We start from the raw sequence: 13,062 nt of genomic DNA on the forward strand, positions 1-13,062 counted from the left end.
TCTTCTGAGATGTATTTTTCTTCCCCAGTCTAGTGAACAGTCCTGGGGCTTCCTGCTAGCCTCCCATTCAACGACTAATCTCTGCTTAGCTTTCCAAGATCAGTCAAGGTTACCCAGCTGCTGCAGCCTAGCTACATTTTTTGTTAAAATGAGGAAAAACAAAAACAAGGCAAATAAACTGTCCCCCCTCAAAAAAATCACAGGGGATAGTTTTCAAAATGATGTTACTCTGCTTAGGACTGATAGGGAAATGGGAGCAATATTTTACCCTAGAAAGACGCTTGTGGTGGTGAGACAGACTAACAGAACACCATCATTGGAAATAGCAACCCTTCTCCTTAACTCTTTGGGATGGACAACTTTACTTGCTTGGTAGTAAAATGTTCCCTGACTTTGCAGGAAACATTTATAATATTCTCCCTAATTATTATTTTTATTGCTCCTAAATCCAGACAAATGTTATGGCTGCCTAATGAAAAGATATTTAGGGTAAAAGAAAGAAAGACCTCAACCCTTTAAAAACCATATAAATAACAGCAATTTTAACTGGCCATTTTAAAACATCTCTAACAACAGGTGACTAAAACAGTCTCCAAAATTTTTGTCTTAGAATTCAGTACCTGAGGGCATAGCTTCTCCCAACAATGTCTTGCAGCGTTTGCAAATTACTGTACTGTTTGCCTGTGAATTCTGCAAAGCAAAGAAATAAGATTTAAATGTCTCCCTGTTTAGTAGGGATATGAAGAGAAAATGTGTTTAAAATTTCTACGAATAATTCAATCTATTGGACAATATTCTCCTGTTATATTCCAGACAAATGAGCCCATGTCTCTTTCAAACTCCCATCCTGAACTTATTAAGGAAGACTATTATAATTCCATGACAATGACCAATCAACCTTTAAAAATTACTGAACCTGGTCCCCGCCATTACTGTCTACAACAAAGGGCCCACCAGTGCACAGTCATTAAACTGTAAAGCTGATGATTTATTTGCAGAGAACATTTTATTAAAATTGAGGGCAAGGATGTATCTACTCAATCACCGAGAAGACTGAAGACTTCACCACGAACTCTAGATACGTGCATGGTAGAAAAGTACTAGCAATTTCAGCATCAAATTACCAAAAGCAGAGAAAGCTGCATATAGGAGAAGAGGTAAAGTAGTCAACCCCATATTTAAAAATGTAAGGTGCTCTAGTAATTCATAAGCAAACCTGTAAGTTGTGTTGGTCAGAATAATTATTTCCATTTTGCAACATCCTGGACGAAAAAGGGAGGAGGAAAGTACAGTGGCAGGACACATAACTTCCTTGGCAGAAGACCTGTGGCATCTCCAAGTGGTCAGGCAAATGGGACAACCCCTTTACCAGAGGACATGGATTGCTGCTGCCAGTCCAAGTTGGCTGAACTGAGCCAGGTGGACCGATGATATGACACTTTGCCCATAAGACATTTACTTTGATGGATAGATGGGGGAAAGAAGGCCAAAGAGAAGAACTGTCCGCAGATTGCTAAACATACTCAAACACCTTGAAAGCGGAACTCTAGGCTGGGATGGAGGGAGCAGATGCAAAGACTTTTCACAACTTAAAGCATCCTGTTATTTTTATACAATGACAAAAGCAGTAGAGCAAAGTTAAACAACTCCAGATCACTGGCTTTGTGCAGACTCATTGCCACTTAAAGTCCCACAACACAACATGTAAACCCCAATGTCTTTTTTTATGATGTCCTTTCTTTTGGTAAGGATATGAGCTCTCAGATGAAAAGCGACTAAAACAAGCACTGTGTGCTAGAGAAACAAATGGATGGTTTAGCCCAGAGTTAGCCAGAAAGCTTCAGGACTAAACAGAGAGTTGAACCTAGATTGGTGTTCTTCAGACCTGTTGGACCAGAACTCCCATAATCCCCACCAGCTTGACTGTAATCCAACATTTAGAAGACAACTATATTCACTGCCTAGACTAATAAAGGATTATGCAGCTAAGATTCCTCAAAAGGGCCAAACGTGGACTTGAAAATATCTTTTTCCAAATTTTACAAGCAGTCCAAAGCCAAGGATCTATGCAATTCTGAACTTCTGCAACATAAACTGAATATCCCCAGCACCACACCTAACACAAAATTCTGTGTTAAAATGAACCCCAATTCTATGGCATGAGAGAGGAATTACCTAGTCCATACAGGCAGCACTCATTATCTACAGCCTCATTTTCTGGTTTCTTTATATATCCACAATTAAAAATACATACTAGACTTTAGTATCTGTATCATACAGTTTTGCATATCCACAATTTCAGCCACATTTTTGTGAATATTACAGATACACATAAAGATGGATGTTTTTTCACAGTCTCATTATCTGTGGTTTCATTATCTCAGGTTGCTCAGCTGGAAGAGAATTCCTGCAAATAACAAGGGCCATCTAGATACAGTATGCAAAATGACTAGTCTTGATTAGACTTTTGCTGAAGACTATACTAGATAATTTAAAAATATTTTTAAAAAGCCTATCTGGATTGGAACATTAAGTTTATCTTGCTTTCAACTGAATCCAAGCATATGGTTCTAGAAAAAGGTATTTATTTATTTGTTTGTTTATTTAATTTATTTATTTATTAGATTTACTAGAGACTGCCCAGCTCCAAAATGACTCTTGGTGACCTACACTAAAAATAAAAAGAATGAAAGGAAAACAATAAAAAGAAAATCCCAGTCATCCAGATAAATATACTCCCTCTAACAAAAAACATCACCAACAGGACTCAACAAACACCCTTCCCCAAGGCCCAGGAGAACAGCCAAGTTTTTAAAGACTTCCTGAACATCACCAGGATGAGAGCTATACAGATCTCTGGGGGAATATTGTTCCAGTGGGCAGGTGCCACAACAAAGAATTGTGTTGCACCTGGAAACTCAATGGCAGCTTGTGGAGTAGAGGTATCACATAGGTACCCCAAGGCATTGCCAGCACTGCCCATACCTCTGCATTCTGGACCACTTATAGCTCCTGGGTGGTCTTCAAGTGCAGCTTCATGTAGAGCTCATTACAATAGTCCAACTATGAGGCGACTAGGACATGAGTGGCTGTTTGGAGGGCCTCCTGATCCAGCAATTAGAAATGTAATCTGTTGTATCTCCAAGGAGAGCTAACTAGACTTCTCAAACTTTGAAGAGCCAGCGCAACCCAATTAGTGCCTCCAAAATTGCCACAATTGTTTGCCAATGGCCATATTGTTTGGGGCACCAAGTTGCTTCCCTCTAACACCATACCTAATTCTTAGCTCTATGGACCATACAAATTCACCTTCGGGTGCTTCTCCTGTTCTTTCCATCTTATTGTACAATATTTATTTATTTATATTTCAAATTTAGATACCGCCCATCTCACAAAAAAGTGACTCTGGGCAGTTGCAGAAGCTCCTGAACATGGAAGGGTTTTATTTTTGTTTTTAACAAAACCACTGTAGCTAATTGCTTTCGGTTTAGTGGTTTTAAAGTCTTATTGTCCATTAACTAATTCATAATGAATATAAGTAGCTTATTTTATAAAAAGTTTTCTTACAAAATAAATATTCAAAGGTTATGTTACATTTCACAGACAGTTCTGTTGTTACCACTCCATGGTCCAATGTATTTTCTCCTGATTAGAAGTTCATGTAATGATAAAAGAGTCATACACCAAGAACTCCATGGTTTCGCTGGCCTGAACAGAAATAACAGTATGTTTTTGCCACACAAATTAAATCAATGTATCTTGTGTGACAACTTTCAGCTGCTGGCTAGCTGCACACTAATTTTTCCGCCCACTTCTATCTGAAAATGTCCTTGATATTGTCTGCAAGAAAACATTTTCCCCTAGAGATAAGTGTTAGAACGGTCTGCGACCTTGGGGCATCTAAAATTATGTCATGTGATGATCTGAAGAAGAATTGTCTGAGACACAGAAAATAAGGCGGTGTCAGTGGCATGCAGGTTGGCACACGTGCAAGTGCACCGCTTCAGGGTTCATTATTCAATGACTTATCACCTGCTGAGGATCAGCAAAATGGGTGAACCGCTCCATTAAGGAGTCCTGTTTCAAATGATATGGAGGACTGGTCAATAGTCCTCTCTCTGTGATGGCTGCTTCACAGATCAGGTTATTGCCTGATGTTACAATTACCAAGTGATGAAAATACACTTCAACATTCTCCAAGATTTACGAGAAACAACAGCCTTCAAAGGCAAGACACACATAATAATTTAAGATGTTTGTGTATGGGGAGGAAGCAAGGGAAGAAGATTAAGTTACAGGCCTTTAGGTTTTTCAGTTATAAATACAAGGGTTTAGATCCTGCTCATGATTTTATTGAATGTTATTGATTTTGGGTTTTTTTCCCCAGTTAACATTGGTGACTCTCAGTTATAGTCCACAACCAGCCAAATTAAAAATATCATACTACCAATATAGCACTGACCTAAAAGAAAATTTAAATCATATATAATTAATTATATAACAAAACACCTAATATTCTTTGAATAACAACTGACAAATAGATGCCATGATTGTGTAATTTTTTGTGCACCATTTCATTTACACTGACAGTAAATAAATAACATGGACTTCCTCTGCTCTAGTTGACCTTTAAACCAGTAAGGGCATGATAAAAATGAATAGGGCCCCCTATAAATCTAGCAGTGTAATTACACATGGACCACTGACTTTCTCACCTGCTCCACACAGACATGAGTAGCAATAGGAATATTATAGCATTTTCCCATCAATAAGACCATTATTAAGAGGTTGAACCTAGAGTAATAAATTCTTCTGCATTCTGTTTAGGTAATATTAAACAAGTAACTCCTGATTCTTCCAAGCAAATAGTGAACAAAAATCATACTCCGATCTTTTGAAACTCAGTGTTATATACACATGCCTGAAGGAGTATTTAGCTTTGTCTAACCCAAGGAATTTAAGGACTGCAAATCCACTAAGGTGCAACTCAATTTCAGTTGAAGATCTCCAAGAGGACTGAAACCTGTGGTGTAAAACAGCGACTGTTCTTCAAAAGTGTCAAAAGATCCAGAGGTGAAAACTACTTTAAGCCAGTAGTTAAAGCAGAAGAGCTACACTCAGGTCTCAAGTGAGATCACCTAAACTCCAAACATGGAGCCATTTTTGAATAACCAGGTTTCCAAAGTCCTTAATCAGACACACCTGGGCCCCACATAGTAACTGATTGCTGATTTTGCCTTCAAAATATTTCAGTGCTGGAGGGATGCAATTTCCACCCTTGTCAGAAGAGATGCCAAGAATGGCCAATGAATTCCTCTGGATGTTCCCCAGAACAGATCATCATTGTGTTTTTCCAGAACCAGAGGGGTGAAAAATAATTCACAGATATCAGAAAGATATGTTTCCTTTTATAATGTTCTCATTAATTTGCTTGCACTTTGCAAATCTCTTTATAAAAGCCATACTCTTCATATTGTGACAGTTTATAGTTATTTTTATATTTTTTTTTTACAAAAGAACATTAAGTGCAGTAACACAAGCATATGTTAACTAACCTTACACTGGCTGGGTCTGCACATTGCACCATGTTACAACATGATTTGTTATGGTTTGGCTTACCACAATAAGCGAACTCAAGTACTGTGGTTTGCAAAACATGGTTTATGGCTTAGCATGTTATGTTAATCAGCCAAATGTGGCCTTCCCAGCTTTAGCACAATCAGTGAACCCAAGCAAACAATTCTCTTGGCTAACATAATCTCCAAAATCCTTGGCACAAACCCCAAGGAGTGTTATATAAGAGTTCCAACCCAGGAATTGAGACCTTGTGACCCTTGCAGTGTTGTTCGACTACAAGTCCCATAATGGCCAGAATGCAGTGACCTAACACTGTTTCTAGTACCTGGCTTAATGAAAATAGCAGAGAACTAATTCTGCAATTCAAAGGAATGGAGTCTTCTGCTTTATTTTTTGTGTATACTTACCGAGGGAGACTCACAACTTGTAGCCCATTCATCTTCTGAATACAGGATTCCAGATTCTGTCCCAGATAACTCACTTCTTGAATTAATCATGAGGTAATTGTGCCCAAGAAAACAGTCATCATTCTGGGGATGAAGCAGGCTGTCATTGAAAGGGTTAGGATGGCAACACCATTCCTCGACCAAATCATTCCAGTTCTCAAAAGGAAGGGAAAGAACTCGGAGAAATGTCCTAAAAAAGAAGAAAATGAGTTGATTACTGTAACAGAGGCAACATAAAATTCAGGCTGTACAGATTTCAGAACATTCTTCTGAATAAAGAAATGGGACCTGATTTTCTATTGTTTCTCATGCTGAGAACCATATAAAAAAATGGAGAATAATTCTAACTTTGCAGGGGAGAACCTATGTTTGTGTATCTTAGTATGCTAGTAATGGTTTCTGGACCACTGGAAGGCATCCACAGGGGAGAAATTGGTCTAGGGCTATTAATGGAATGGAATGGTTTGATTCAGTGACAGGACACAAAGCAGCTTCTGACTGAATATACTTTACAAAAAAACAATTTACTCTTAACCGTTAGATGGGCTGGATCAGGAGAACAGGCATAGTTCAAAGTCGCATGGTTTCGGAAATTAAAAACAGGTTCTTAAAATAGCAGGTACTAGGTACCTAGGAAATTTTTTCTTTTGAAATAAGAAAAATATTCATGCAGGTAAGTATGTATGCATTCATTCACTGTATTAAATGCCTAGATGTGACTATGGCTATGCCTAGATGTGACAATGAGGTGAGAGGGGGAAACTGTATTGCACTGGTAATGCCAGTGAATCGATCCATTTCCCTGTATTATTCCTACAGTAAGCAAGGCTTGAAGTGATAGATTTTATGTTTTCTGTGCTACTTATTACTTATAATTGTTTCATCATATTACGTATTCCACCAGTGCCAGTTTTTAAGTATCAGCTAGTGCTATACAAACTTAATCAGTTTGACTCAAAAATAGGCAGAGTGGGGACATGCACATCCTCTTATATCATTTCCAGGAATGCTATAATGGAGAAAAATGTCATCCACCCCGCAGTACTTCCTTGCCTCATGGATGAACCCTTAAAAGCAGAGCTGAGTAGTTCAGGGGCAAAGCAATGAGTTCAACAGCATGTCTACATCCATATAAAAGCTTCAATCCTACCCTAAAGATAACATTAAAGAGACTTTATCAAAAGGAGCCACAAATTTTATGATTTAGTATTTCAGAAGAAATATGGACAACATGCAAGGGCTAGTTTTGGTAAAGGGGGAAACATACAGTCTGAGACCAGATTATCACAGTAACAATGTGCAGTTGGCATTTCTCAGCCTATTATCCCACATAGGTGGAAGAAAGGGGTCCAGAAGCTGAACCTTGTTCCTACTATAAATAGGGCTTGTATCTTACATTTGGGAGTTGCTGGATTTTTGCTTTAACAAACCTTTCCCAGTTCTTGCAATCAACATACCTCTTAAAGAGCTGTGCCTCTGAATCACTGCCTGCGAGCCTTCTAGTTTAATAATTAGCCAGGAGAAGCCTACAAAGTCTTTCATGAAAATCTTATGGTGGTTTAAGATTTACCTTCAAGTGGCCAAACAGTATAACTCAGACACAAAATGACTTGAAGCATAGTCTCAGATTTCATGCTAAACCTGACAAGAATGTGCTTTGATGGTACTTGTTCAGCAGAAGTCCATACAAGAATGTCTGGAGCAAACTTTTCCTCTTATAGCCAACTGGCATCTTCTCAGTCATGCCATATACAAATCCAGCCAGGATAACACAAATCTCTCTTTCTTTTTAGGCAGCTCAACTAATTCTAGTGACTTTTTCTTAACCACTTCAGTACTTAGTTCTACATATTTTTGTTTTCATTTTTTAGAACACAAACACACAAATAAATCAGTTTCTACAACAACAGAAAAGAAAAATAAGAGCATATTGTATAGGGTTATGCTAAAGCAATACATTTTGATAGCAAGCAATGCTAGGTCTTTTTCCACAGACTCAGAAAATGTAATGCAAAAAGGGTAGTTTAAACAGATGACCCCTTCTGCAATTTATTTTTCAGTGTTCCTATAAAGCAAATGTGCAGTGATATTTGGGATTAATGGAGAAGGGTCGAGGCCAAAAAAGTGAGCTGAGGAAAATTAATTTAAAGGGCATGCTACCCGGTTCCAATCTTTTGAATGCAAGGGCAATACCATGAAAAGCATTACGCCCATGCCTCCTGCAGAAAAACAGTCTGTGAAAAGCATGAACATGGCTCAATAGTCAGGTGACACAACCTCTCGGGTCCTCAACAATCGTATGATTTTGCAATCTATGCAGTAGAAAAATAGGCAGTCTATAATTGAGTAGTATAATGTAGCCAAGTCTCTGCAGCTTCAATTAGTGGGGGGAAATCTTCCTGGCCTGCCCCTATGGACTATGGGAAAGCAAAAACGTCCCTCTTTGTAATTAAAAGCCAAATGTCCTACAGAAACATACAGTGAACCTGACAAGCTTGCTAGTGCAGTAACTCACCATGTTTGGTACATCCCAATAAAAATATTTTTAAATTAATTTATTAACAACATTCACATGTTGAACGTAACTGTCATTTTCTCAACAGCTGATTTTAAACAAAATCCAGCTTAAAAATGACCTGCAATTTTCTTGTTGCTTGGAAATCTTAATATCCTGCTCTTCAGCTGAAAAAGGTCTCAAAGACAGAACATTGCAAGACATCTAAAAGTATGAATGGTGCTAATAAAAGTAAAAAGAGGGGAAAGAAAAATGCCATTCATAGTATACGACGACTATTGTATACGGGCAACAGTGATTTTTAAACTTTCAAAAGGACTCCTAACTCCTTATCTTTCTGGTCTGGGCTTCACTTCCAGATTATTTGAGTTCAAGCTTCACCAAGTTGTTCCACTTCTTCTAGTATGAACGATTTGCAAAAACATTCATCAATAGGAAAATTCTCACAGAGTACAGTACTTACCTATTATTAATTACACTCTCCCCGCAAGACTGGCAGTAAAAAGTACAACTCTTTTTGGATTTCAGGCCATCACCAACAGCTGGCATCAATTCTGAAAGATATTGAAGAATATAACAATGGTAAAACTACAGTCATGTTCACACAAGGTGCCCAGTGTAGCACTGGATTCACAACAATAATAATCTTACACTATATATTTCAATTGTTCACCACATCATGTCAGTAATGAGGAAACATTCCTGAAAAGGAGTCTTGTATTATCACCCCATATTCCACAAAATGGGTTTTAGCCTAACAGCATAAGGATTACAGGGCAAGATCATAGCTGAAATAAGATCTGGAGCAATTTCCCCGACCTTGGAGATGACTGGATTGATGGCCTTCTTTTTAGATTTCTTAAAAATAACCATGCAAACTGGGGGATTCTGCAGATGAAGTCCACACATTTAGAAATCTGCATGTTGGGAAAGGTTGTTCTGGAGGATAAAGATTTCAGTGACTCGATGACTGCTAGTCAGGAGTCTTCCTGATCCTCAAGGATAAAAAAGGCAAATATCAGGCTTCATGCCAGACATGACAATGAATCTTGACTCCCCATATTCAGGAATTTCTTATAACAGAAGCGCGTGGACATGACACAACTAGATTAATTACTCTATTGCAGATAAAAAAGAAGCCATCTGTCTCCTGCAGTACACAGAAAGAGTGTATGTGTGAGGGTTTAAATTTAAGGCCTTTTCATCCTGCCTTTTTAAAATCAATGGAGATTTGGTTATTTTCTTCACAGCCTCGAGATTGGAAGACTTGATGCTGACGTTATGATTCTGCCTGGTCTGGGAACTGGTGGTTTCTGCCTCACCAGCTTTATTCCATGACTTATATTCAAACCTCCTAGTTCTATTTAACTATCAATATCTTCATTACATCTGGCTGGTCTTTGTAATTATGCCTTAAATAAAGTTAGAATTAGATGTTTTTGAAGAGTAAAACCTTTATAAAATGTATTAGCATTATTACTTTAAAAATTAAAGGCCTCATTAAAATTAACTTTATTAAAATATATTCTGTTATTATATGATTAAGTAATTTGTCCCTCTCAAAAGGTGTTTTAAAGTCCTTGAAGAAATAATCTGCTATCCCAAAGATCTGATAAAATAGCACAAATCCAGTCAAGCAATACTATATCCAATCTGTTAATAACATGATATTAGAAAGTCTCCTCTTTACAAACCACATTTCCTGTAAATTATGGTGCAATTATACACATCTACTAAGAAATAAGCTTCACAAGGCCAGTGAGATTTAGCTCTTAGTAAATGTAGGCGGAACTAAGATTCCTAAAGAGAAAAGTAAAGTGCAGAACATGTAGCACTGGGAGCTGATTAAAAATATCATTTTCTGATACGAGAGAACAGAATAATTTCTCCAAGTCTCAACATTTGGGCCAGGAAACAGAAAGCTGTTTTAATAGTCTCTTAATATTTTGCCTATGAAGCATGACAAATTAATAATGTTTATTTCTATGAGGGTCAGAACAAGGAATAAATCCAACAAAATCCGAGTTAGACGAATGAAACTTTAGAGGCAATGAGAAAAAAGGAAGTCGCCTAAATCGGGATTCCCTTATCCACATCTCACAACTAAACATTGTTTTGTTCCTAATCCAATGTTTGATAGGTAAATGCATCTTTCCTAGAAAATGTTCTTAACCGATCCCAATTTAGATAGTTTAGGGAAGAAAGAAGAAAAAGTCCACTCTTACTTGCACTGAAATCTACTTGAACGAGTAGTCTCAGATGTAAGCCTTCCCCAGGCAGATACTGCAGCCCTCGACAGGAGGAAGGCACAATCGCGACCCCTGGTGGAAGGCTGAAAGCTTTGCAAGCTTTACCACTTTTTAGCTCTACTAAAGAAGGCATCACAGCAATATCCACGGGCCAGCTTTCTGGATGTAACTCACTACAGGGATTTAAGAGAGAACAATGATACCCCATTAGTAGATAGTTGCAATAGTAATCAACATGGCTGGGAAATTCTCAGAAGGACACATTTGAAATTATTTAAGGCATTTCTGTACCTCACTTCATAAATAGGTACAATGTAAACAAAAAGACAGACACAATAATTAAATCAATCAAATGCAGCACAGCAGAAATGGAAAGCAAGTTGATAATGGAGCTCCTGTATCCTTGATCAGGACTGGGAGACGTACAAAAGATTGTGAATGACGTCATCCCAGGCTGCACTGGGATGGGAAAATGCCAAGATAAGGAACTGCATGGGATTTGAAGGGTGCAAGAGTCTTCTACTTGGCTTTAGGCAAAATGTGCTTCAGATGCAGGAGTATCCTCTTGCATCTGGCAGTTCCTCAAAGAAACCACACCTTTGCTGGAACTAAATGTGCCTTTTCCTGGAACCACACATGGGTCCCACCTGCAAAAGACGAGCTTCTTTATATTTTGCAGGTCTCCTGATCCTGTGAACAGATGTTTCAGGGAGTAGCAGGTGTGAAAAATCCTTATGCAAGCTTTTTTTTTTTTGGTTCGCTGAACACTGATGTTTACCTGATAAAACAAGTAGCACAAATAGCTAAAGATCAATTAAAACAACAGAGTGGAAAACTTTATTTCCAATACTAAGTGCAGAACATCCTTCCAATATGATACATGTGTGTGTGTGTGTGTGTATACACACACACACACACACACACACACGACTAAATGATACATTAAAATGCCTGGCAGAATGAACATGTTTTAATCTGAGGCCTAAAAATAAAGTAGGTTAAAAAAGGTTTTCAGGCGAAAAAGCCGGAAAGACCAATTTAAATAAAATAAAATAAAATAAAATAAATATTTATCTCTTAAAAATGTTACCAACTTCTGAGTGAACTCAAAAAAAAAAAGTGAAGGGGTAAGTCGAGACAGAAAATCCCATGGAAATCAAAACACCATCCCAGAAGAAGGCCGTGACAATCTTCTTCCATACTGTTACCAGGCAGCACTGGTTGGTTTGCTTCCAGGTGTGATTCAAGGTGCTGGTTGTTACCTATAAAGCCCTACATGGCATAGGGCCTGGTTACTTGAGGGACCGCCTGTCTCCCAGAACATCTGCCCAACCGATTCCATCCTGCAGGGTTGGCACGCTCTGGGTTCCTTCAGTTAAATAACGTTATCAGGACCCTGAAAGAGTGCCTTCTCTGTAGCAGCGCCTGCCCTCAGGAATGAGGTTCCCCCCAGATCCAAATGGCCCCCACTCTGCTGTTGTTTAGAAGAGGCGTGAAGGCCTTCGGGGAGGGAGAGGGAGACCCTTCACTTCATTGTGCTTGCCATCTTTTATCTTTGTCTTTTATGTTTTATTAACTTTATTGTAATTTCTTTGATTGTTGTGAACTGCCCAGAGTCATTGAGATTTGGGTGGTATACAAGTTTAATAAATTATTGTTGGTTGCACAGTCAGCCAAATGTTTAGACTGGATTTAGCATTTTTATCCACCTATCAAATCCTCCCCATGGACCTGGTTGTTGCTGTTGCTGTTATTAAAGCTATGTCGAACTGCCCATGTTACTTTATATACTGCAAAACTGGTATACCAGAATATGCTCATTAACATAAACTGTGCTTGTTAACTAAATTACTTTGATTTTGATTATGTTTGGTTTTATTTTAAGAAAAAGTTTGCTTCGGAGCCTGAAAAGAGGCAAGCAATATATCCATGCAAATGAAAGAAATGCCAATGAGATCCTGTTAAATGGCAATATCAGCTTTTAAAAAAACGAGTTTACATCCCTATTGTTAATTTGTTATATGCTGTATAGCACAATGATACCCAACCGTAATTTCTGTTTAAATTGGTAGCAGTAAAATCAATGTCACCAATGTCCAACTATACTTTACATTGGACAAACTGGCCAATCTCTGCACCAAAGAAAGAATGGTGCTGAAGCCCATTCATGGAGGGGGGGGGGCAAGAAAGCAGAGAGAGAGGAGGGTCATCCACCCCTCCCCTTGTCTACGGGTGTTATGATGTTGCACGCAAGCCCCAAATGGGCAGAGAAATA

The 13,062-nt window shown here is 38.3% G+C and overlaps 1 protein-coding gene across 7 annotated transcripts in view; it reads right to left on the reverse strand.

The window, feature by feature from the left end:
- The window catches only part of UBE3D (ubiquitin protein ligase E3D), a 90,099-nt gene that overhangs the window by 66,796 nt on the left and 10,241 nt on the right, over positions 1-13,062 (reverse strand). For 6 of the 7 annotated variants that reach the window (XM_088138045.1, XM_088138052.1, XM_025164917.2 and 3 more), the window contains exons 2-5: positions 10,764-10,960; positions 9,002-9,092; positions 5,985-6,213; positions 621-690 (exon numbers count right to left, since the gene is read on the reverse strand). In XM_088138045.1, the coding sequence (XP_087994171.1) occupies positions 621-690; positions 5,985-6,213; positions 9,002-9,092; positions 10,764-10,960 (587 nt within the window). The remainder of the gene's footprint in view (positions 1-620; positions 691-5,984; positions 6,214-9,001; positions 9,093-10,763; positions 10,961-13,062) is intronic. The other variant, XM_088138064.1, reaches the window with a different exon arrangement.

Source organism: Python bivittatus, unplaced genomic scaffold (genome assembly GCF_059951505.1).
Source record: "Python bivittatus isolate LINGU-HERP-01145 unplaced genomic scaffold, Pbiv_v1 ctg000020_np1212, whole genome shotgun sequence".
NCBI classification, from domain to species: Eukaryota; Metazoa; Chordata; class Lepidosauria; order Squamata; family Pythonidae; genus Python; species Python bivittatus.